At 41.0% G+C, this 26,966-nt stretch overlaps 1 protein-coding gene across 1 annotated transcript; it reads left to right on the top strand.

Moving 5' to 3' along the window:
* The first annotated feature begins 7,026 nt into the window (after window positions 1-7,026).
* On the top strand, window positions 7,027-25,950 carry LOC106605162 (B-cell receptor CD22). Its single transcript, XM_014200537.2, has 17 exons — window positions 7,027-7,156; window positions 10,170-10,219; window positions 11,016-11,351; window positions 11,567-11,878; window positions 11,977-12,237; window positions 12,325-12,588; window positions 14,691-14,954; window positions 17,130-17,390; window positions 17,501-17,764; window positions 17,871-18,131; window positions 18,241-18,510; window positions 22,020-22,280; window positions 22,390-22,659; window positions 24,419-24,745; window positions 24,993-25,080; window positions 25,235-25,334; window positions 25,428-25,950. Exons 2-17 carry the CDS (start codon window positions 10,174-10,176, stop codon window positions 25,836-25,838), a joined length of 3,996 nt encoding a protein of 1,331 aa, XP_014056012.2. The 5' UTR covers window positions 7,027-7,156; window positions 10,170-10,173; the 3' UTR covers window positions 25,839-25,950.
* Window positions 25,951-26,966: the final 1,016 nt, after the last annotated feature.

The following is a 26,966-nucleotide window of genomic DNA, read 5'->3' as shown; positions in this document are numbered from 1 at the left end:
CTTCGCACTGTCTCTGTGGTAGTGTTTGCCGTGGGATTTTAGAACTCTGCAAGTGACAAACATTGTTTCTGTGAAATGATTTATCAGCTGAACAGCGCTGACACTGAGAGCAATGATTAAGAAACTGGATGGAAGTTAGAGTGTCAAAATACATTTGGGCGGAACAGTGTTACATCTGATACATTTACAGTAATTAGTGTCATGCCGAATGTAACTTGTGAATTAACACATACAGCTCTGAAAGGTCCTAATTTTCTCAGTCAGAGAGTTGCAGTAAAAAAATATATTATTAAATACTAAAGTAAAAAGACAAACCCAGCATGGCCAAATAGCTCTATTTTCATGTCGTTCAACAAATGTAAACGCCTGGGGATTGCTCATTGGCATTTGTCTTGGAACAGGTCCTTTGGTCAGATTACATAAAAATTGAGCTCACCAGTGCTGGGTTTGGCATCGACATGAGAGTGCATAAGCAGAACATTACCCCATAACTACTGTGAAATATGGAGAATATTTGTTATGGGCTATTTTGCTTCCACTGGTCCTGGGGCCCATGTAAAAGTCAACAGCATCTTGAACTTTACCCAGGACATTTTAGCCAAAAACCTGGTTGCTTCTGCCAGGACTCAGGACGCTCAAACTTGGCCGCAAGTGGATCTTCCAGCAAGAGAATGACCCCAAGTACACATCAGAATCCACAAAGAAATGGTTAATTGGCTACAAAATCAAACAGTCTCTGGACTTGAAACCCATTGAAAACCTGTGATTTAAATTGAAGAGGGACATCCATAAGTGTGGATATCAAGGATTGGATGGATTCTATATGGAGGAATGGTCTAAAACCCCTACCAATGTGTTCTACAACTCAAACATTGTAGAAAAAGGCTCAGTGCTGTTATCCTTGCAAGGTGAGGTATTGAAAACAAGGTTGTCAATCATTTTGACCCTAGTACTTGTTAAACACACTCTTTCTCTGTGCAATTAGTTTAAAATAAAAACCTGTGGTGCATACAATCAAGATTAATTTATTTTCTAACTGACATTTTTGATCTTTATCAAGGGTGTCAATTTCAGACCCCACTGTACTTTATTACTATGTGTTACAGAAACATAGCTACAGTATGATTATATTAACTGAATACAAAAAAAGGTCTCCCTTCCCTTCAAATTATCCTCATAGTATTGATAATGTGTGAAATAATGTGTCAAGTGGAGGATAGAAACAACATTTCAAAACCTGCTTGATTGCAATAAAATCCTATTAATGTCTAGGTTATTTTGTTTTAAATACTTTGCACAAAAGTATCTTTCAAATCAAATCAAATGGTATTTGTCACATATGCCGAATACAACAGGTGTAGACCTTACAGTGAAATGCTTAGTTACAAGCCCTTAACCAACAATGCAGTTTTAAGAAAATACCCCCCCCCCAAAAAGTAAGAGATAAGAATATCAAATATTTAAAGAGCAGCAGTAAATAACAACAGGGGGAACCGGTACAGAGTCAATGTGTGGGGGCACCGGTGTCGAGGTAATTGAGGTAATATGTACATGTAGGTAGAGTTATTAAAGTGACTATGCATAGATAATAACAGAGAGTAGCAGCAGCGCAGAAGGGTGGTAGGGGAGTCTTATGGCTTGGGGGTAGAAGCTGTTTAGAAGCCTCTTGGACCTAGACTTGGCGCTCCGGTACCGCTTTCCGTGCGGTAGCAGAGAGAACAGGCTATGACTAGGGTGGCTGGAGTCTTTGACAATTTTTAGGGCCTTCCTCTGATACCGCCTGGTATAGAGGTCCTGGATGGCAGGAAGCTTGGCCCCGGTGATGTACTGGGCCATACGCACTACCCTCTGTAGTGCCTTGCGGTCGGAGGCCGAGCAGTTGCCATACCAGGCAGTGATGCAACCTATCAGGATGCTCTCGATGGTGCAGCTGTAAAACCTTTTGAAGACCCATGCCAAATCTTTTCAGTCTCCTGAGGGGGAATAGGTTTTGTCGTGCCGTCTTCACGACAGTCTTGGTGTGCTTGGACCATGTTAGTTCATTGGTGATGTGGAGGCCAAGGAACTTGAAGCTCTCGACCTGCTCCACTATAGACCCGGCGATGAGAATGGGGCGTGCTCGGTCCTCCTTTTCCTGTTGTCCAAAAGATATCATTTTGATGTACAGTATGTTCTAAATGCAGCATAGTATATTGGCTGAAATGATTGTGCTTTACAAGAAAATTAAATATATCTAATAGTAAACATATTTAGGGATGTTCTTTAAGTAACGTCAAACCAAATATTGAGTTTATTTAAAAAAAAACATTGCTTGTTTATCCCTATCACTTCCAATGATTGTTAGCTAGCGCCTAGCGTTTGCTAAAGTTAGCTGAAGTTTGTAGTGGCTGTTTAAAGAAAACCAATTACTATTTCTCCTGGCCCATAGACTACTTTTAGGGTGAGAAACCATCATCAAGTTGTAGAATACTGAACATCCTATTGAGGTCATGTTGTTAAAACCATGAAGCACCAATATACAGGAAGAATGCAGGACTTACCATCGTCCTCTTTGACAACCTGCGAGAAAGAAAAACATATTTACAGCACTATGAGTTAGTTACTAATTATTGATATGTTTCAATATAATGACTGGTGTTTTACAATATTCATAAATTTACTGTCTGAATTTGTACAAACCAACCCCAACAGTTATGATGTAAAGGCAAACCAGTGCTAGAATAATTATAGTCAATAGTTTTTCACTTCCTGAAAAAGAACATAACAGTTATTTTGTGCTAAAAGGTCACTAGAAATATAACTCTTGTTTGAAAGCCCATATCAAAGGAACCTCTTATGATTTTAATGATTCTCAAAAATAATATTGACTGTTGCACTTTGTGCCAAGAAGACCATCCACGTAAATACTCAAGTTAAAACTGAGATTACTTCAGTTGAGACGGACCTACAGCTTTCATGTTGTATGGTCTGTGTGTTTGCAACACAAAAATGTTACTGATATACTAACAGTCTTTACAGATGGTACTTTGAGTTAGCAGTAAAGCACACATCAGTTCTGTTATTAATGCAGAAACACATATCCCAGTGATAAAGAGTGGTAAGGACACACATTTGGACAAAAAAAGGATTGGTGTCTACAGGATCGGTGTCCCCCCCACGGGACGGTTGAGCTAACGTAGGCTAATGTGATTAGCATGAGGTTGTAAGTAACAAGAACATTTCCCAGGACATAGACATATCTGATATTGGCAGGAAGCTTAAATTCTTGTTAATCTAACTGCACTGTCCAATTTACAGTAGCTATTCCAGTGAAAGAATACCATGCTATTGTTTGAGGAGAGTGCACAATTATGAAGTTGAAAATGTATTAATAAACCAATTAGGCACATTTGGGCAGTCTTGATGCAACATTTTGAACAGATATGCAATAGTTCATTGGATCAGTCTAAAAATGTGCGCATACACTGATGCCATCCAGTGGTCAAAATCGAAATTGCGCATGGGCTGGAATAATACATTATGGCCTTTCTCTTGCATTTCAAAGACAATGGTATTATCTTTTACCAGATCTAATGTGTTATATTCTCCTACATTAATTTCACATTTCCACAAACTTTAAAGTGTTTCCTTTCAAATGGTATCAAGAATATGCATATCTTAGCTTCAGGTTCTGAGCAGTTAAATTTGGGTATGTCATTTTAGGCGAAAATTTAAAAAAAGGGTCCGATCCTTAAGAGGTTTTAAGGAGCAATGCTAAAATAACAGTAGCGAGGCTATATACAAGGGGTACCGGTACAGAGTCAATGTGTGGGGGCACCGGTTAGTCGAGGTAATTGAGGAAATATGTACATGTAGGTAGAGGTAAAGTGACTATGCATGGATAATAATCAGAGAGTAGCAGCAGCATAAAACTACAAATAGTTCAGGTAGCCATTTTGTTAGCTGTTCAGGAGTCTTATGGTTTGTGGGTAGAAGTTGTTTTTTGGGCCTTCCTCTGACACCGCCTGGTATAGAGATCCTGGATGGCAGGAAGCTTGGCCCCAGTGATGTACTGGGCCGTACGCACTACCATATGTAGTGCCTTGCAGTCGGAGGACGAGCAGTTGCCATACCAGGCGGTGATGCAACCCGTCAGGATGCGGACACCAAGGAACTTGAAGTTCTCAACCTGCTCCACTACAGCCCCGTCAATGAGAATGGGGGAGTGCTCGGTCCTCCTTTTCCTGTAGTCCACAATCATCTCATTTGTCCTGATCATGGTGAGGGAGAGGTTGTTATCTTGGCACCACAATGCCAGGTCTCTGACCTCCTCCCTATAGGCTGTCCCATCGTTGTCGGTGATCAGGCCCACCACTGTTGTGTCGTCGGCAAACTTAATGATGGTGTTGGAGCCGTGCTTGGCCATGGGTGAATAGGGAGTACAGGAGGGGACTGAGCATGCACCCCTGAGGGGCCCCCGTGTTGAGGATCAGCGTGACGGATGTGTTGTTACCTACCCTTACCACCTGAGGGCGGCCCGTCAGGAAGTCCAGACTCAGTGAGTTTCCTGTTTGAAAAGAACAGAGGGGAGGGTGATGTAGTGGGTTGCGCTTTGTGACAGAAAACAGAGGACCAACACAGACAGACAGAGTGTACTGTTAAACCAAAGTTTATTTGTAATTTACAGTAACACACTGTTACTGCCAGATATCGTAAAAACAACATGATTTTCTTTAGTGTACACATGCAGCACTTGGTACTGTAAACTTTAGGGAGACTGTGATGCATTTCCAGTAAACTCTACCCACAGGTCCTACCACATAATCTGCTATAGACTATCCATCTTGATATCATTTTCCATGTATTATCTAATTTCTATTCACCGGGGGTGATGTGTAAGAACTGTCCATCTGCATCCTGTTTAATCAAACCAAAATGAAATTGGCAGAAGTAGTGACCTCATTGCAGTTTCGCATCCCTTTGCACATCAGCATGAAATATGTTTGTTTGGTCAAATGTAGCCTTTGGTTACTGCAGTATAGCCTGCAAGGCTGCAGTATAGTGAAATGTTTTCAGTAGAAAGTATTTAAAAATATATATATATAATATTCTGAATGTATTTATGTCGTGATTCAATGTATAGTTGAAACTGAAATGTAATAAAAAAGTACTTCATTTATGTAATTGGTTGATTGTTTTATAGCTATAAACCTCAACAGCCTATCCATCTCTAGCATCTGGACCCTATCAGACACTTAGACACTGTAGACCCCTCTCATGAACATTTCAACATTGTTGAAAGTGCTACATGTATAAAGAAAGACAATGAGAGAACCACATGCAGTATTTTTAACCTCCGGTCACATAATGTGAGAAATGTGCTTACTGGCTATATACAGCACATTTTGTTCAGTTTCAATGTAGTGTCAATTACATATTTGGCCTGTTTCTGCTTTCTGTTTCTATTCCCATTTCTGATTTCTCTGTGTGGATTTCAATAAAAAAAAATCTATATTTACTGAAAAGCAATAATTAATATGCAAACAAATTTGTTTAACCTTTAAAAGATTTTGGAGATTTCTTGGAGATTATATGTGGATTTTGTAATATTGAAAAAAAAAATGTGTAAAGATGGAGCTGGGATTTGTAGGGCTGGTTTATGCAGAAATATGGTCTCTTCATATTTAGATATTCAACATATCTGTAAAAAGGAAATAGATACTGTTTAATTATGGAACCAGTGTTAATTCCATCATCTCTGTTGATATACTGTTGCTACCATTTGTTCACTTGCTTTTGTAATAAGAATAAACGTTACTTGGTGAAAATACAACCTGTTAAATGATTTATCGGCTGAACAGCACTGACACTCAATAGCAGGGATCAAGAAAACGAGATGGAAGTTAGTATATGAAAATATACACATTTGGGTGGACCAGTGTTACAGTATATCTGAGACCCACGGCTGCAAAATTGCATCCTGCACAGGTCCCAAACCCCAAAAAGAATGTTAGACTACATCTCCTCAGTCCCAGATGTATCTCTTAGTAGTATTTTTTGTATGTCATCATGATTATTGTGGCATCTGTAGCCTCTGAAACATTAGAAAGCTGTCCACTCGTCTGAGACCACACGAGTCCCCTACACAAGCATGTGTTGTGTCCATGCTAGACAAGTAGATTACATATTTTTCCTGTCTTCTTTAATATGTGGTGATTATGTAGAAAATAAAGGATATTGAGAATGAAACATTCTGAGCCAGAGCTAAAGGTACAGTAGTTTTATAAGTGTCACAAAAAGACAACATTGGGCTTAAAGAGTTTCCAAACTGAGACGTAGGGCCACATTCATATATTGATAGACAAGTTAGAGAGATTGTTTCCCTTCCAAATTCTGCAAATATGGACAACCAAGCATAGCTGTGGGAGGTAGGGGTGCTGAGCAGCACCCCCTGATAAATCAGAAATTAGTGAACTAAGCCTTTATTACTCCTGTACGAGCGGACAAAAATAGTTGTCAGCAGCGCGGGTAGAACAAAAACTCTCAGCAGTAAGATAGGAGGTTATCTTTCCAAGTTAAGCCAGAAAGGACAACCAAACAAATATTAATACAAGTACGATAGATGTTCTCCATATATAGGAAACCCACAAAATAATGAATGCTTTCAAAAATATTAGTTTTTGATAGCATGATAGTTGGATTGGTCAAGTTGACCAATGTTGCTATTTCAGACAAAATATGACTTAATTTCCGATGTAAATACCATTACACAATATTCTCAATGCTTTTGATCCATTTTGATGTGATTTTTATAGAATTTCGCAATTTTCTACCGTCGAAGCCTAATGTTGCATTTTTGCTGTTTCCAGAAATTCCTTCTACAAACAAAATAAAAAAACTGATTATTTTTAATATCAGAGGCCTATTACAAGTATTTCTCAAGGGTAATAACATTTTTTTCCTCATTTGGATCTATGCTTGGGTCTCGCAGGGTTAAAGATTTATAATACATACAGCTTTGAAAGTTCCTCATTTTCCAAAGACACAGTCAGTCAGTCAGTCAGACAGTCAGACAGTCAGACAGTCAGTCAGACACAGTTGCAGTTGAATAGGACATACATACACAACATACTTCTTATTTGATCCTTCCTACTATTCTATCTGTTGGCAAAAAAAGGTACGTTATTTAATAATGTCATAATAAATGTATAGGAGCGAATACTTATTTACTCATCAAAATAGCTCCAGTTTTATTGATTATACTCGGTAACACTTTATATTATGGTGCCCTTATTACTCAAATATATATATATATATTTTGGTAATTGATTGGAACATTTTACTGTGTAGTTATTCCTGTGAGTACAGTGTAATAAGTATTGTAATTACTCATTGTTACAGTGTGCTTGTACTTACAGCAGTAACCCTAACCCTTACCCTAACCCTAAGTACAGGGTAAGTCCAGCATAACAATGAGTAACTACAATACTTGTTACACTACAGGAACAATTACACAGCAATAAAGGCACTGGAATGTAAAATGTAACCGTTAAAGAGGAATTTACACTGTGTTAGCACCATCAAATCTTATTACAATCTGTGCATATACACACTCGGGAAGAATATGATGTATTTGTTTACATTTTGTGACAAGCAAGCATAAAGATGTGCAAATGTTCATGTTTTCATCCATTCATAGAATGTTTGGAAATGACGTAGAGTCAGGTATTTGTAAAAATTCTATATTAATACAAATGGGAAAGTGGCGGTGCGTTTGGGCAATTAATAGACACTTCATTAAATAAAAACACTGGACACAGACCGCTGCGCCATAACTAATCAGAGCTATACGGGTGTGTGCCATTCACTTTGATATTGCACTGCACTGGACTGTGTGTTTACAGGCAGCAGCACAGCACGACTTTGGTTAGATCATTGTTTTGAAAGCAGTAGCACACAGCAGTAGTCACAAAAGAAACCTGAATGGTTTTCTGCAAATATATAAATACCACGGGAGTCTTACTTTTGGGAACTTTACAGTCCTATTGATCAATCAACCAACAGTTACGCTCTTAGAAAAAAAGGTGTTCTTCGGTTTGTCCTCATAGGGGAACCCTTTTTGGTGCTGGCTAGAACCCTTTGCAGAGTGATCTAGAACCCTCTATATAGGGCAGCAGAAAGATCAGCAACTGCAAATACAGAGGTTATGAGTTCAAATCTCATGGTCCAGTTTCACTTTTTTATCTGGATCAGAATGATCCGGATTCTGTAATCCGCTTTTTTGCAATCCAGGATCAGATTGATCTGGCTGTTTTTGAGCTGTTTTTTCTGTGAATCGAATAGATTTAAATGTTAGAATTGCGTTTTTCAAAATGGAAATGTTTTATTCTGATCCTCCAGATGGGGATCCGGATTTGGTAATCCAATCTGACCTTTAATCAGGATTAAATCTTGTTTTTTGCATTTTTCAAAACTCAAAAGTGGTGATTAGGATAGTTTTGATGCCGAAAATCAGGACTACCTTGATCCCATTCTAATCCAGATTAATCAATTTGAAAAACTGGCCCCTGATGACTGGTAAAGCTAATGTCTTGAGAACATTTTACAAACGTCCTAACATGGTCCTCAATGACGTCCTGGTAACTTGCAGGGAACTCAGCAGCACAGAGGAGGTCGTTCACTACCTTTACCAAGGCAGTTTCAGTGCTATGCATAGGCCAGAAGCCCGACTGGAGGGGTACGAAAGTTCATGAGAGGCCCTGTGTTGGATTTGTGATGCTACCACCCACTCAAGCACTTACATTAGCCTCGTACAAATCATCCTGATCTCGCGAGCTCACATTCTGTTTCGACCGAATGTGAGATCACAATGGTTTGTACGAGGCTATATGATTTGGGCTAATGTGTCGTATGGAGGTTACTACAGTTCCACTGTGATGCCTAGACGTTTTGGAATTCTAACCCCTGTTAAAACATTGTGTGTTTGTGCTACAGACTGCTCGACTATGACTCTCACAAGCCACACAAGAGTTGTTAGAATGTAAGACGTTTCCAGGACATAGTGTCTATAATACTGTAATAAGCTAACATAGTTGCTGTCACAAACTCCAAACTCCATACAGTTTTCACTGACTAGTTGGATATTATTTCCAACTGAGCAAACAATTTCTGTACTTACAGCATTCTTATAAATTCATTTTTCATTAGGTTTTTTACATTGACATCTGTCAAATCAAGTTCAATTTCCTGTAGTCCACGATCAGCTCCTTTGTTGAGGGAGAGGTTGTTGTCCTGGCACCACACTGCCAGGTCTCTGATCCCCTACCTAATAGGCTTTCTTGTTGTCGTTGGTGATCAGGCCTACCACCGCTGTGTCGTCAGTAAACTTAATGATGGTGTTGGAGTTGTGCGCTGCCACACAGTCGTGGGGGATTAGGGAGTACAGGAGAGGACTAAGCATGCACCCCTGAGGTGCCCATGTGTTGAGAATCAGCATGGTGGATGTGTTGTCGCCTACCCTCACCACCTAGGGGTGACCCGTCAGGAAGTCCAGGATCCAGTTACAGAGGGAGGTGTTCAGTTCCAGGGTCCTGAGCTTAGTGGTGAGCCTGGAGGGCACTATGGTGTTGAACGCTGAGCTGTAGTCAATGAACAGAATTCTCAGAAAGATGTTCCTCTTGTCCAGGTTGGAGAGGGCAGTGTGGAGTGCAATAGAGATTGCGTCATCTGTGGATCTGTTAGTGCGGTATGCGAATTGGAGATGGTCCAGGGTTCCTGGGATGAGGTTGTTGATGTGAGCCACCAGCCTTTCAAAGCATTTCATGGCTACAGAAATGAAAGCTACAAGGCGATAGTGACTTAGACAGGTTACTTGAAGAGAGCAGGCAAGAAGATTGTCAGGTGTCCTACCCCATAGCAACCACCTGATTCTGGCAACCTAGCAGTGGCCTGGTCACAGAGGTCACTGGGAGTTTGGGCAGACAGTTTATGACCCCCTAGTCTCTCTGGCAGCATCAGGGGATAGGTGGAGCAAGTCTCACAGGCAGGGGAATCCGTAACAGGTCTACCTCTATACTATGAATAAATGCCACACAGTGGATGTTGACTGTAAAAAAAAGAAATCCTTAATTTCACATGCAGAGGTAATACAAGCCAATAACAGTGTTATTCCCTCTGCTCCTTCCTGACAGAGACATGGCTGGCGCTTTAAGATTCCTCCTCAGTGGCTGTCTGCTGCAAGGTGGGTGGCTGTGGGAGTTGGGATCACTGGCCAAGGTCAGGGGTGAAAGTAAGGTGGTACGGTCCAGTATGGTGTCCAAGCAAAATAAATAGTGGAGGTACGCCGTACCGGTAAAACATGAGCCTATCACAATAATAAAGAAAAAAATATCATAAGAAGTAGGCTATTACAGTATTATTTATCATTACCGCATGTCAGAGGCATGAAACATTTGTGAATTTACTTGAAAACGTGTGGTATAGCCCACGCTCCATAATGTGATGTGGTTCGGGTGGAGGAACGTGCTCGGGTACAGCCTAGTAAAGGGGCCACTTAAAGTGTTTCCGATGACGCAATCAGATGTAAACATCATGACTGGTTGTGTTTATGACATAAATAAAGGTAATACATTTTAAAAGTTAAATGACAAATCTTTATGACTTGGCCCACAGAGATCCTATTGAATTAACATGGATTCTATAACTAATTCTATGATTAGGCCCATAAAAATGCACACATAAGTGGTCCCGTACCGAGAAGAAATTAAACCTACTTTCACCCCTGGCTAAGATGATATGTGCAGCAGCAATGTCTGGTAATAATAATGAATTAGTTCTTGATACACACTCACACCCTAACATATGTCCTATGTTGATCGTAAATATAAAAATTCAAATAAAGTGTCACCCAGCTGGAAAAATGGATTTACAGAGAAAGCTGGTGCTGAAATACAGTACATCTAAAACGCTGTCTTTGTTGAATTGAATGAGTCGCATGGAACTCTATAAAGACTTGTGCTGTTGTGTGTGTGTTTTAGGTGTTCTCTGTGCAGATTGGACAGCCTTGATGCCTCAGAGTATAAAGGCTCTGAAGGGATCATGTGTGCGCATTCCCTGCTCATTTACACTTGGTTCTTTGGAGTCAGTGGACTATAATCCCTGCCTAAAAACTCACTCATGTAATGCCATTTGGATGAGAGGTGGAACAGATAAGACAAACACAGTAGGCTCCAGTCCATCTGGGAACTTGAACCAGAAAGACTGTACTACAATCCTGGACAACATGCCTACTGGTGACACGTATTACCTCAGACTAGAATGTGGCAATTGTGTCAAGTTTAATTTTGGCACACCTGTTCAAGTCAATATCGCAGGTAGGACACATAGCTATCCAATCAAACGGAATTATTGACCACACATGATTCTATACACTTTACCTCGACAAAACTACATGAAATTGTCTTAAACATATTTGTGATTATAGACTTTGTTTTCACATCTTTTTGATCAATTGATTGATTATCATTGATTGTGGGTGTTTTTGTTCCTTTTAGTTTAATTGAGCTAGGAACATGTCTTTCTATTCTAGACGCTCCCCCCACACCCACTCTAACCCCAGCTACAGTGGAAGTGAGGGAGGGGACCTCAGTGAGTTTGATTTGCTCTGCTGCAGCCCCATGTCCCTCTCGCCACCCAACTCTGACATGGACCCCCAGTCTGGGTCAAAGTGTGGAGAGACTACAGGAGAATCAAGATAAAACTCAAGTCAAGACCTCTTCTCTGACCTTCACTGCTTCATACCTCCATCATGAACAGTACATCTCCTGCACTGCTCTCTACAAACAACAAGACGACAGGAATGTCAAGTCACCTGAAACTAGTCTGACCGTCACGGTTCTATGTAAGATCATTTGGACTTTTTTTCCACCTCATATTAGCATCAGTTGGTTGGTTTTATTTCAGTCAAACATGAATAAGATTGTGTGCACTTTCTCTAAGTTTCTCCCAAGAACACCTCAGTGTCAGTCAGTCCCTCTGGTCCAGTGGTAGAGGGCAGCTCCGTGACTCTGACCTGCAGCAGCAATGCCAACCCAGCAGTGAGCTACACCTGGTACAGAGTCAATGGAGTTCAAGTGACAACAATGGGGTCTAGCAGAATGCTAACTATCCAGGTGTCTGCAAACAACAGTCTGTTCTACTGTGAAGCCAGAAATGACCATGGAACCGAGAACTCCTCTGTCATTCAACTAGATTTGCCATGTAAGTACTTGCACTATCTCAGTAGCAATGGGTGCAATGGTGGCACCACTAAATTCACTTGTTTCAAACATTGTCCCTGTTTTTCAGATCCTCCCATGTATACCTCAGTGTTAGTCAGTCCCTCTGGTCCAGTGGTAGAGGACAGTTCTGTGACTCTGACCTGCAGCAGCAATGCCAACCCAGCAGTGAAGACCTACAACTGGTACAGAGTCAATGGAGTTCAGGGGACATCAATAGGACATGGAGAGAAACATCAGACCCAGGTGTCCACAGATCAAAGAAAGTTCTACTGTGAAGCCAGAAATGTCCATGGAACACAGAACTCATCAGTCTTTGAACTGGATGTAATGTGTAAGTATACAATGAAATACTATGGATGAGCGCTAGTATTTGAGTACTCAGGTACTCGATTCAAGGTTTGTATTTGTGTACTATAATCAAATGCAAGTACTCAAAATGTACAAATGCAACTATTTAGCTGGTTAAATTTATAAGCACTGACATTTCAACTCTAAGATGTATTTGATGTTTTGAGAATACAGTATGTCAAATGCAGTGAAAAAAAATTCAGTTTGTTTTTCAGTTGTGTAAAGAATAACCAGCGCAACCAGTACAACTCACATGTATTTTTACGAGAGTACTCAAACACTGATGTTTTTTCAAATGCCCATCCATATTAAATACAAGTATTGAACATTTCTTTGCAATCACTTTGTACAGTTGAAGTCAGAAGTTTACATACACCTTAGCCAAATACATAAACACAGTATTTCACAATTCCTGACATTTAATCCTAGTAAAAATTCCCTGTCTTAGGTCAGTTAGGATCACCACTTTATTTTAAGAATGTGAAATGTCAGAATAAAAGTAGAGAGAATGATTTATTTCAGATTTTATTTCTTTCATCACGTTCCCAGTGGGTCAGAAATTTATATACACTCAATTTGTATTTGGTTACATTGCCTTTAAATTGTTTAACTTGGGTCAAACGTTTTGGGTAGCCTTCCACAAGCGTCCCACAATAAGTTGGGTGAATTTTGGCCCATTCCACCTAACAGAGCTGGTGTAACTGAGTCAGGTTGTAGGCCTCCTTGCTTGCACACACTTTTTCAGTTCTGCCCACAAATTTTCTATGGGATTGAGGTCAGGACTTTGTGATGGCCACTCCAATACCTTGACTTTGTTGTCTTTAAGCCATTTTGGCACAACTTTGGAAGTATGCTTGGGGCCATTGTCCATTTGGAAGACCCATTTGCGACCAAGCTTTAACTTCCTGACTGATGTCTTGAGATGTTGCTTCAATATATCCACATAATGTTCCTGCCTCATGATGCCATTTATTTTGTGAAGTGCACCAGTCCCTCCTGCAGCAAAGCACCCCCACAACATGATGCTGCCACCCCCATGCTTCACGGTTGGGATGGTGTTCTTCAGCTTGCAAGCCTCCCCCTTTTTCCTCAAAACATAACAATGGTCATTATGTCCAAACAGTTCTATATTTGTTTCATCAGACCAGAGGACATTTCTTCCAAAAGTACGATCTTTGTCCCCATGTGCAGTTGCAAACGTTAGTCTGGCTTTTTTATGGTGGTTTTGGAGCAGTGGCTTCTTCCTTGCTGAGCGGCCTTTCAGGTTATGTCGATATAGGACTCGTTTTACTGTGGATATAGATACTTTTGTACCCGTTTCCTCCAGCATCTTCACAAGGTCCTTTGCTGTTGTTCTGGGATTGATTTGCACTTTTCGCACCAAAGTACATTCATCTCTAGGAGACAGAACGCGTCTCCTTCCTGAGCGGTATGATGGCTTCGTGGTCCCATGGTGTTCATGCTTGCATACTATTGTTTGTACAGATGAACGTGGTACCTTCAGGCATTTGGAAATGGCTCCCAAGGATGAACCAGACTTGTGGAGGTCTACAATATCTTTTTCTGATGTCTTGGCTGATTTCTTTTGATTTTCCCATGATGTCAAGCAAAGAGACACTGAGTTTGAAGGTAGGCCTTGAAATACATCCACAGGTACACCTCCAATTGACTCAAATGATGTCAATTAGCCTATCAGAAGCTTCTAAAGCCATGACATCATTTTCTGGAATTTTCCAAGCTGTTTAAAGGCACAGTCAACTTAGTGTATGTAAACTTCTGACCCACTGGAATTGTGATACAGTGAATTATAAGTGAAATAATCTGCCTGTAAACAATTGTTGGAAAAATGACTTGTGTCATGCACAAATTAGATGTCCTTACCGACTTGCCAAAACTATAGTTTGTTAACAAGAAATTTGTGGAGTGGTTGAAAAATGAGTTTTAATGACTCTAACCTAAGTGTATGTAAACTTCTGACTTCAACTGTGTATATATATATATATATATATATATATATATATATATATATATATATATATATATATATATATACACACACACACACATTAGTATTTTCTTCTTTAGACTCCCCAAAGAACACCTCCGTGTCAGTCAGTCCCTCTGGTTCAGTGATAGAGGGCAGTTCTGTGACTCTGACCTGCAACAGCAATGCCAATCCAGCAGTGAAGACCTACACCTGGTACACAATCAGGGGAGCTCGGGAGATACCAGTGAAGAATATGCCAGAGCTAACTGTCCAGGTGTTGACAGATAACAGCAAGTTCTACTGTGAGGCCAAAAATGACCATGGAATCCAGAAATCCTCTGCCTTTCAACTAGATATGATGTGTAAGTACACAATAAAATTAATATGTATAATATTTTTGTACTATACACACAAAAATAATTGTTCTATATAGTGCCAAATTAGGGTTCTTTGGCTTGTAGCCATAGTGGATCTTTTGTTGGTGTTATAAATATATATATACAAAAATAAGCTTCTATAAATAACCATGCTCATAAGGTTTTAAATGGAACCTCTGTGGTGATATAAAGAACCCTTTCCTAAGGTTCTATAAAGAATCTTTAATAAAAGGTTCTGAAGAGCACCAAAACAGGGTTCTGCTATGGTTACAACCCTTTTGGGGGCTATATAGAACCCTTTTTCATGTTTTTTTTAATATAGAATCTTTATGGACAATAGTTTTATAAAGATACTTCCTTGATCTCAAAGGTTCTTTGTAAATCTTTTTGAAGAACCATACAGGGTTCATTATTTTGTTTAACCAAATTATATTGTTAAAGGTCCAATGCAGCCATTTTTATCTCAATATCTTATATCTGAATAGCAATTAAGTACCTAACTGGGATTGTTTCAAATAAAAATTTGTCAAAAAGAAACAAAAATATCTTCTTAGCAGAATAATTTCTGTCACCAGGCAGGCCAAAATTCCATCCCACCAAAACAGGCGAAGATTTCAGACCATCTTTTCAAACAGCTATTACGTTAAAAGGCCGTTATCATACGTTTTTACAATTTCACAGTATTATTCCAACCTCATTGTCACGTCTGTCTGAAGAATGGGACCAAGGCGCAGCGTGTGTATCGTTCCACATTTTATTTTAACTGTGAAACTATGCAAGACATACAAATAAACAAAACAACAAACCGTGACGAAGAGGTGCAACATACACTAACTCAAAACAATCTCCCACAAAACCTAGTGGGAAAAACAACAACTTAAATGTGATCCCCAATTAGAGACGACGATAACCAGCTGCCTCTAATTGGAGATCATCCCAAAAAAACAACAGCATAGAAATACAGAAACTAGAACCCAACATAGAAATACATAAACTAGACAAAACCCCAACATAGAAAAAAGAAACTAGAACCAACATAGACATAAATAAACTAGACAAAACCCCCTGTCACGCCCTGACCTACTCTACCATATAAAATAAAAGCTTTCTATGGTCAGGACGTGACACTCATAGTGTGGAAATATACACTGAGTGTACATAACATTAAGAACACCTGCTCATTCCATGACATAGACTCACCATGTGATTCCAGGTGAAGGCTATGATCCCGTATTGATGTCACTTGTTAAATCCACTTCAATCAGTGTAGATGTAGTGGAGGAGACGGGTTGAAGAAGGATTTTTAAGCCTTGAGACAATTAACACATGGATTGTATATGTGCGCTATTCAGAGGGTGAATGAGCAAGACCAAATATTTTAGTGCCTTTGAACAGGGTATGGCAGTAGGTGCCAGGCGCACGGGTTTGTGTCAAGATCTGTAAACCTGCTGTGTTTTTCACGCTCAACAGTTTTCCGTGTGTATCAAGAATTGTCCACCATCCAAAGGACATCCAGCCGTCTTGTCAGAGCTGTGGGACTCTTTTGACACCTTGTAGAGTCCTTTCCCCGATGAATTGAGGCTGTTATGAGGGAAAAAGGAGACGGGGACGAGGGGTGCAACTCAATATTAAGAAGGTGTTCCTAATGCTTGATAGAATCAGTTTATATGAAACACAGGAATACCTATTTTTGACAGCACTGGGCTTTTAAAATTCTTTAGGTGTTATAACTGTGTTAATTGACAAGTTGAGTCAGGTGTGCCAGCTCTAGAACAGCTGGAGACATCTGAGGAGAGAATGGTTCTCAGTCGAGTATTTCAGGAGTATTTCACAAGACACTGTGACTGACCGTAGTCATAATGATGATGAAATAGCATAACACAAAAAGATAAGATAAACTGGAATGACACTCTCACTCGTGGTTGCACAAGAAGAGCTGTGCGCAAACCACATCCCAAAATATTTGAATGAGCCGCCGCCCCTTACATTTTAACTTTCACAAAGAGAGGAAAGAATCAATGAAGAGCTCAAAGGGTTCTTTGAGCCGTCACTCTTCCATAATAACCCTGGAGGAACCCTATTCTCTAAGTGTGTAGCCAGTATCATAACACACACTATGCTTACTTTTTTCATTCATTAGCTGTTGTTCCTTCCCCTCAGACCCTCCCAAGAACACCTCAGTGTCAGTCAGTCCCTCTGGTTCAGTGGTAGAGGGCAGCTCTGTGACTCTGACCTGCAGCAGCGATGCCAATCCAGCAGTGAGCTACACCTGGTACAGAGTCAATGGAGTTCAGGTGACATCAATAGGACATGGAGACAAACATCAGACCCAGGTGTACACAGATCACAGACAGTTTTACTGTGGTGCCACAAATGACCATGGCACTAAGAACTCATCAGTCATTGAACTGAATGTATTGTGTAAGTATAATTCTGGAACTATTGTTTGTACTCAATTTTAGTTGTGAGGATAGCACCAAGTTTTACAACTTTTTACAGCCTTTTTACTGTTTTTACACCTGTCTCTTCAGTTCCTCCCAAGAACACCTCAGTGTCAGTCAGTCCCTCTGGTTCAGTGGTAGAGGGCAGCTCTGTGACTCTGACCTGCAGCAGCAATGCCAACCCAGCTGTGAAAAACTACACCTGGTACAGAGTCAATGGAGGCCAAGTGACACGAATTGCTAATGAAAAAGAGTTAAAAACGGAAGCATCTACAGACAACCACCAGTTTTACTGTGAGGCCAGAAATGACCATGGGACAAAGAACTCATCAATCATTCTACTGAATGTGCTATGTAAGTACAACATTTCAAACATACTGGGGCCTCAAGTAATAACTTATTAAACAACAAAAAAAAACAGGTAGAACATTTTAATTGCATATTTTTTGTTGTTTTCCAGACCCACCAAAAAACATCTCAGTGTCAGTCAGTCCCTCTAGTTCAGTGGTAGAGGGCAGCCCTGTGACTCTGACCTGCAGCAGCAATGCCAACCCAGCGGGGAGCTACACCTGGTACAGAGTCAATCAAGAACAGGTCACAGAAGTGGGGTCTAGCAGAATGCTAACTATCAAGGTACCAGCAGACAACAGCCAGTTCTATTGTGAGACCAGAAATCGTCTTGGATTCCAGAACTCATCTGTCACTCAACTAGATGGGATGTGTAAGTGCAAAATAAAAACAAATGTACACAATATTTTAGCACTATGGCTAGTGTCATAACACACTCTAAACTACCTGTTTCCATACAATATGCTTCTTCACTTCTTCAGATCCTCCCAAGAACACCTCATTGTCGGTCAGTCCCTCTGGTTCAGTGGTAGAGGGCAGCTCTGTGACTCTGACCTGCAGCAGCAATGCCAACCCAGCAGTGAAGACCTACACCTGGTACAGAGTCAATGGGAATGAGGGAGTCATTGTAGGATCTGGACAAAGCTTCACCTTCAATAAGATTGCTATCAATGATAGTGGGCGGTACTATTGCGAAACAGAGAACAAGCATGGGGTGGACAACTCAACAACTACTAACATAGATGTGAAATGTAAGTTGTTACACTTCCATATCCTGTGAACATACTTTAAAGGGGCAGTGCAGTCAAAAACGTGATTCAAAAAATGATATTTCCAAGCACTGAGGTCAGTGCTTAAAATAAAAATAAAAAAATCCTGGAATTTCAGCCTATTCATGTGGGATGGAGTTTCAGGCCCACAGCACGTCATCACAATCTGATGTAATTATTCTGACCTGTCATCTTTTATTTGTATATAGTATGTATCCTCCTACTTTTAAGTGGTAAGTGGGGGGTAGGCTCTAGAGTGTCTGGACCAGGGGTTCCCAAACTTTTTCACTCATTTTTTCCACCATTGGGAAATATCTCTCCCCCTGCGAGCACACAAAACATCTATTTCTTTTTTTTAACCCCTTTTTCATGGTATCCAATTGGTAGTAGTTACTGTCCTGTCTCATCGCTGCAACTCCCATACAGACTCGGGAGAGGCATGCATCCTCCGAAACACAACCCAACCAAACCAAGCCAAGCCAAGCCGCACTGCTTCTTGACACAACACACATCCAACCCGGAAGCCAGCCGCACCAATGTATCAGAGGAAACACTGTACACCTAGCGACCTGGTCAGCATGCACTGCGCCCAGCCAGCCACAGGAGTTGCTAGTGCACAATGAGACAAGGATATCCCTGCCGGCCAAACCCGGATGACACTGGGCCAATTGTGCATCGCCCCATGAGCCTCCCGGTCGCGGCCGGCTGCGGCAGAGCCTAGGCTCGAACCCAGAATCACTGGTGGCACAGCTAGCACTGCGATGCGGTGCCTCAGACCACTGCGCCACCCGGGAGGCCCCTAGCAAAACATCTATTTCTATGGGCACAAGCACTGTTCATGACACAAACTGTTCACACCCCTCTTGTTGATGGAGAGAAAATTTGGCAGGCTTATTAAAGCTTATTTCCTGCAATTCTACACATTCTGTCATTGAGTGCAGAGAACATTTTGCAGTTTTAAAGCAAAGTTTCTTGTAAGTCTATACATTTTGCCATGTCTAATGTGTATTCATGTGATATTTCAGCATCACAAACATTACAACAAAATCTATGAGCTAAAACATCTAGCTAAAAAAAAACAGAAGCTGACATGGGCTACTTGATTTTGACATTTCTGACAAGTTACAAATATCTCTCCAAGGTATGAAATGACTGACATGACATGAAGAAAACTGATGGTTCACTACCAAATTACGAAAATGCACCTTGTGCATTCTATTATTACAACTTTCAAGTGTAAGTTGAAAGCCGGACTGAGTTCCTTTAAACGCGTTCCATGACTTATTAAACATTATACAACGGGTGGGTCTAATCCTGAATGCTGATTGGTTAAAACCACATTCCAGCCGGTGTCTATTCCACAAATTATCACCAGCTAAATCTATGATGTTAAAATGCCTATATACTGTGTTCCATCTGAATGTGCAGTCCACTGTCTAATCAGCCCAGACTGGCACTTTATAAACTTGATCTCCACTATAAAAAGCATATTGACATTCTCTCACATTTCTTTTAGACTAACATTTAGTTTTCAACAGAGGACATTTGTATAAACCTTGCTGTCTGTCTCTCTGACATTTGCAACATTGTTTCAATATTAAAATTAGATCTCCAGATGTCCCATAGTAATGAACGTGTCGGTAGTAGGGATGAGACAGACAGGCAGGCAGCTTTTCTCAGCCAGTTAAAATCATGAATAACATCATTTTTATGGATATATACAAAGAACTATCAATAGAAAACAGGTAAAACAAAACAATGTGTAATTAGGTTGCTGTCTTTCCAGATTCTGTTTAATGGGATTGTGTTAGCTGTGTTGCTGGCTAGCTCCTCTGAACAAGTGTCCTGACAAGAGACCACATTTTCAATGCCAGGCGAAGTTGCGCCTCATTAGCTCATTGTTATGGATGTATCCAAATAAATGTCACTAGAAAACAGCTTAAACAAATGCAAATGCCACTACTTTGCTGTTATTCTGGCTACACTGTTTGACATGACTGTCAGTTAGCCGTAGTTCGCTAGCTAGCAAGCAAGGGATAAGAACGTTGCCAGCCAATTATGGCAATGGACATTTAGAACCAACGACTGGGTTGCATCCAATAGATACAGAACACAAAGACTGAACGACTGGGTCGCGTCTCTGGCAACCGAACTAATAGAACGAACAACCAGCCAGCTTGGGTAGAAACCCTAGATTTGTGTTGGGATTATGTCTTGTGGAAGGATGCAATAGTATGAATAAATTCATAAAAATAATGTTTTTAATTAAAATACGTAAGTCATTATTTGAATATGTTGGTGTCCTGTTGTATAAAAGTGATAATGCCCTCGAATGCCGGTGTTTGGAGGATATATTGGTACAGTTTGCCTGCCCTCAACTTTGTCTCGGCCCTAACAACTCTCCTTCCAGACTCACATTAAGCATCTCCAATCCAAAATTAATCTAGAATCGGCTTCCTATATCGCAACAAAGCATCCTTCACTCATGCTGCCAAACACACCTTCGTAAAACTGACCATCCTACCGATCCTCGACTTCGGTGATGTCATCTATAAAATAGCCTCCAACACTCTACTCAACAAACTGGATGCAGTCAATCACAGTGCCATCCGTTTTGTCACCAAAGCCCCATACACTACCCACCATTGCAACCTGTACGCTCTCGTTGGTTGGCCCTCGCTTCATACTTGTCGCCAAACCCACTGGCTACAGGTTATCTACAAGTCTCTGCTAGGTAAAGCCCCGCCGTATCTCAGCTCACTGGTCACCATAGCAGCACCCACTCGTAGCACGCGCTCCAGCAGGTATATCTCACTGGTCACCCCCAAAGCCAATTCCTACCTTTGGCCGCCTTTCCTTCCAGTTCTCTGCTGCCAATGACTGGAACGAACTGCAAAAATCTCTGAAGCTGGAGACTCATATCTCCCTCACTAGCTTTAAGCACCAGCTGTCAGAGCAGCTCACAGATCACTGCACCTGTACATAGCCCATCTGTAAACAGCCCATCTATCTACCTACCTCATCCCCGTACTGTATTTATTTATTTATCTTGCTCCTTTGCACCCCAGTATCTCTACTTGCACATTCATCTTCTGCACATCTACCATTCCAGTGTTTAATTGCTATATTGTAATTACTTCGCCACCATGGCCTATTTATTGCCTTAACTTACCTCATTTGCACTCACTGTATATAGACTTATTGTTTTCTTTTGTTCTACTGTATTATTGACTGTATGTTTTGTTTATTCCATGTGTAACTCTGTGTTGTTGTATGTGTTGAATTGCTACGCTTTATCTTGGCCAGGTCGCAGTTGCAAATGAGAACTTGTTCTCAACTAGCCTACCTGGTTAAATAAAGGTGAAATAAAATAAATAAATAAATGAACAACACTGTGCCAATATATCCTCCAAACACCGGCTTATCTGGCATCATCACTTAATCGAACAACAGATATAACATTTCACTGGATAATTTGTTTTGTTTTTCAGATTCACCAAAAAACAGCTCAGTGTCAGTCAGTCCCTCTAGTTCAGTGGTAGAGGGCAGCTCTGTGACTCTGACCTGCAGCAGCAATGCCAACCCAGTGGGGAGCTACACCTGGTACAGAGTCAATCAAGAACAGGTCACAGAAGTGGGGTCTAGCAGAATGCTAACTATCAAGGTACCAGCAGACAGCAGCCAGTTCTATTGTGAGACCAGAAATCGTCTTGGATCCCAGAACTCATCTGTCACTCAACTAGATGGGATGTGTAAGTGCAAAATAAAAACAAATGTACACAATATTTTTGCACTATGGCTTTTGTCATAACACACTCTAAACTACCTGTTTCCATACAATATGCTTCTTCACTTCTTCAGATCCTCCCAAGAACACCTCATTGTCGGTCAGTCCCTCTGGTTCAGTGGTAGAGGGCAGCTCTGTGACTCTGACCTGCAGCAGCAATGCCAACCCAGCAGTGAAGACCTACACCTGGTACAGAGTCAATGGGAATGAGGGAGTCATTGTAGGATCTGGACAGAGCTTCACCTTCAATAAGATTGCTATCAATGATAGTGGGCGGTACTATTGCGAAGCAGAGAACAAGCATGGGGTGGACAACTCAACAACTACTAACATAGATGTGACATGTAAGTTGATACACTTCCAAGTCCTGTGAACATATTTTAAAGGGGCAGTGCAGTCAGAAACGTGTTCTGTAAAAAAAAGATATGATATATAAATATACACTACCGTTCAAAAGTTTGGGGCCACTTAGAAATGTCCTTGTTTTTGGAAGAAAAGCAACTTTTTTGTCATTTAAAAAAACATTAAATTGATCAGAAATACAGTGTAGACATTGTTAATGTTGTAAATGACTATTGTAGCTGGAAACAGCTGATTTTTTAAATGTAATATCTACATAGGCGTACAGAGGTCCATTATCAGCAACCATCACTCCTGTGTTCCAATGACACATTGTGTTAGCTAATCCAAGCTGTAAAAGGCTAATTGATCATTAAAAAACCCTTTTGCAATCATGTTAGCACAGCTGAAAACAAGGACATTTCTAAGTGACCCCAAACTTTTGAATGGTAGTGTATATGTTTTGCATTTCAGCAAGTTCAGGCGGCATGGAGTTTTTCGCCCACAGCATGACATCACAATCTGATCTGATTATTCTCACCAATGACTAGTCATCTTCTATTTGCATGTGTATCCTCCTACTTTTAAGTCTAGACCAGGGGTTCCCAAACTTTTTCACTCAGGAGAACGCTACATGCCCGAATGCATAGTGCCAACTGTAAAGTTTGGTGGAGGAGAAATAATGTTCTGGGACAGTTTTTCATGGTTCGGGCTAGGCCCCTTAGTTCCAGTGAAGGGAAATCTTAACACTACAGCCTACAATGACATTCAAGACGATTCTGTGCTTCCAACTTTGTGGAAACAGTTTGGGGAAGGCCCTTTCCTGTTTCATCATGACAATGCCCCGTGCACAAAGGGAGGTCTATACAGAAATGGTTTGTCGAGATTGGTGTGGAAGAACTTGACTGGCCTGCACATAGCCTTGACCTCAACCCCATCGAACACCTTTGGGATCAATTGGAATGCCGACTGCGAGCCAGGCCTAATTGCCCAACAGCAGTGCCCCACCTCACTAATGCTCTTGTGGCTGAATGGAAGGAAGTCCTCGCAGCAATGTTCCAACATCTAGTGGAAAGCCTTCGCAGAAATAGTGAAGACTGTTAAAGCTGCAAAGGGGGGACCAACTCTATATTAATGCCCATGATTTTGTAATGAGATGTTCGACGAGCAGGTGTCCACTTGAGCCAGCTATTTGCTGGTTCAAGTGGGGACTCTTCAGGCTGAGGAATAAGTTTCACACATACTGATGTGCTAAATTCACACCTCAAAATTACTCAACAGCAACCCCAGCTTTGAGCTGAGCTCAACTGTAGATCTGAGTCACTAGGAACTACTGTAATGGACCTCACACTGCTTGCTTAGTGAGTACTGCTTCCACCTGATTTGGCTCACACCAAGCCTGATCTCAATACAGTTTTCTGTTCCCAAAACTAGAATCTGTTATGAATAGAGTGCAGTAAGTTTTGTAGATGTGACCCTTTGTCAAAGTTTCTAAAAGTTGTGCTGTTTACAAGGACCGCAATGGCAAATTGAGTTATTGAACACGCACACTTCACAGAGGAAGCGTTCCCTAACAGAAATATGAAAATACATGCTAGAACCCGCCAATAGGATCTCGCTAGCTCTTGCTTGGCTCTGCCCACCTCCTTGCTCGTTCTACCCACTATGCTTAATTTTCTCCCATTGAAAACGACACAGATGAACTACCTCGGGTTAGTTATAAATATTTTTGACTTAACTGTCTTCCTCCTCTGTTGTCTATAGTTGCTCCAAAGATCCTGCTCTCATCTCGCTGCATCAGAACTGCTGATCAGATCAACTGTACCTGTGAGAGTCATGGGAACCCCTCTCCCAAAGTGGAGTGGCGATTGGCTGGACAGCCTGTCAATCACTTTACTAAAACTGTCATCAGAGAGCCAATGGGCAGCACAGGCCTGAGAATCTCCCTCACCACCCACCAATCACAGGAGAAGGACATGCCCACTCTGGTCTGCCTCAGCACCAACTCTGTAGGATCTTCCAGCCTCCAGTTCTGTACTCAATGCCTGGGGAATCACCAGGGGCTGGACAAAAGCACTGACGTTCTTGAAGGTAAGTTCTTTATGTTATCAAATGCCATACATACACTTTGTGCAGCATTTGGTGTTTTTCTGCAGTAAAAGCGATTTGGATCTGGTCAAAACATAATTGTACAGTATAGGTACTTTGAAATACACAAACCAGTCATCATCATTCGTAAGGGGGTTGGACACCATAATTGACTGCAATAATGATCTTGATAACCTTGATAACAACTTTTGCAAGTCTATCAATTAAAGCTTTTTCTGTTCTCCCCTAGGTCAAGTTTCCTTACCAATCTTCATCACTGCAATATTTGTTTCGGCATTAATGACAGCACTGATATGTGCTTTACTGTATCTCCGAATGTAAGGTCATCACTCTTTTAATGTTGTGGAAATACTCCACATATTTGTGTCTTTATACTTTTTGTGCTTTACATTAACTTAGTTCCTGATTCTGAAGTGTACACTTATTAATAGCTATCTGATTTGACCAGTTTCTTGTATGATGATTTCACAGGGTTCGGGATCGTTGTTTTAAGGTACTCAGAGGTCATTACAAATATTACGACAGTGATGTGGGGATGAACCTAGTTCCAACCAGTGGTGAGAGGACACAGGTAAGCATCATCAGATTCATCCTGGAAATATGTTGATAATGAAATTACAAAAAAAAAAATAGGTTAAATGTCTATAAATGTATGTTACTGCAGGATCCTCCTGCGTCAAAAGAAGACATATACGCCAGCAGCATGATGCCGAGTCAGGCCAGGAGACAGGGATGCAAACAAGACCTAGAGGCCCCCAGTCCGGGTCCCAAACCCCTGCCTTCCTCCAAAGCCATCTCTGAGACAGACCGAACCAGCCTTCCCAGTCCTATCGCTGACACTGCTATAGATCCAGCAGAAGGCACTGCAAAGAAGGAGGGGGGTGGCGTGTTTTATTCCAGTGTGATTTGGAAGAAGAAGAAGAAGTGGATGAAGAAGAAGAATGAGGGGTCCGTGGACGGGGGAAGGGAGGCGTCTAGCGGTTCCTACCTGGAGGAAGAAAGGTGTGTGCTGGGAAATGTAGGCAGAGACAGAATAATGAAGATACTGGAGATGGATAACCTGCAGTTTCTCTAGATTTTCATGAATATAATGTGGGCCTATTGTACTTTCACAAAGATATATTGCTCTTAATGAAAATATAACGCTGTTTTTTTTCACCGCAAAACAAATAAAAACATGAAATGTCCACCTTATTGTTCTTTATTGTAGCCTAATGTAATTGTTCACAACATTTTGATGACCTACGTTCTGTATAACCTTTAATGTTTTCAAGGTATTTAAAACTCTTAAACTTATTCTAATATCATTGAATGTACCAATAGTATTTAACAAAAAACAAAAAAAATACAAAGGTGTGTTTGAAAGCTTGGCCATTTGGAAAGTAGGCTCAGGCAGACTCAGTGAGTTTTCTGTTTGAAAAGAACAAAGGGAAGGATGATGTAGTGGGTTTCGCTTTGTGAGAGGAACAGAGGGCCAACACAGACAGACAGACAGATGCTCACCACCTCCTCTGAAGGTAAGGCATGATGTTAATCTCTAGTTTTATGGGGATTTGTGACAACATTTCAATGACAGGTTGCACAAACCATTTTGGGAAATGTAAATATAATGTAAGTATCTGTACATTGTTAACAGTGTTATCCTTGGTTGACAAAGGTCATCATACATGGTCTGCTGTCTGATTATGGTTTATAACATCATTTTGTAGCCTCCAGGTACACTGTGATGCATTTCCAGTAACCTCTTCCCACAGGACCTACCCCAACATACAGTTTTCTATTTGTTATCTCATTTTTATTCACTGGGGGTGATGTCCAGAGCGACTTACAGCAGTGAGTGCATACATTTGTATTATTTTCTCGTATTGGTCCCCTCGTGGGAATCAAACCCAAAACCCTGACGTTACAAGCGCCACACTCTACCCATTGAGCCACATGGGAGCTAGTATTACAGTTTTGCTCTGGTGTCTCTGGTGCTCTGGTGTCTTCAACCAGGATCTCAGCGATCACTGCCTCATTGCCTGCATCCGTAATGGGTCCGCGGTCAAACGACGACCCCTCATCAATGTCAAACGCTCCCTAAAACACTTCAGCGAGCAGGCCTTTCTAATCGACCTGGCCCGGGTATCCTGGAAGGATATTGACCTCATTCTGTCAGTAGAGGATGCCTGTCAGATTTCTTCGTCGGAGGATGATATGGCGA

Source organism: Salmo salar, chromosome ssa05, assembly GCF_905237065.1.
Source record: "Salmo salar chromosome ssa05, Ssal_v3.1, whole genome shotgun sequence".
Classification (NCBI taxonomy): domain Eukaryota; kingdom Metazoa; phylum Chordata; class Actinopteri; order Salmoniformes; family Salmonidae; genus Salmo; species Salmo salar.
The sequence above is the reverse complement of the archived record's forward strand: the minus strand, read 5'-3'. Positions and strand labels throughout refer to the sequence as shown.

Coding starts and splice junctions, on each gene's coding strand:
- LOC106605162 (XM_014200537.2), top strand. CDS start 10,174: ATGGCTGGCGCTTTAAGATTCCTCCTCAGTGGCTGTCTGCTGCAAG. Junction 18,132..18,240: donor CACTCAACTAGATGGGATGT/GTAAGTGCAAAA, acceptor TCACTTCTTCAG/ATCCTCCCAAGAACACCTCA. Junction 22,660..24,418: donor TACTAACATAGATGTGACAT/GTAAGTTGATAC, acceptor TGTTGTCTATAG/TTGCTCCAAAGATCCTGCTC.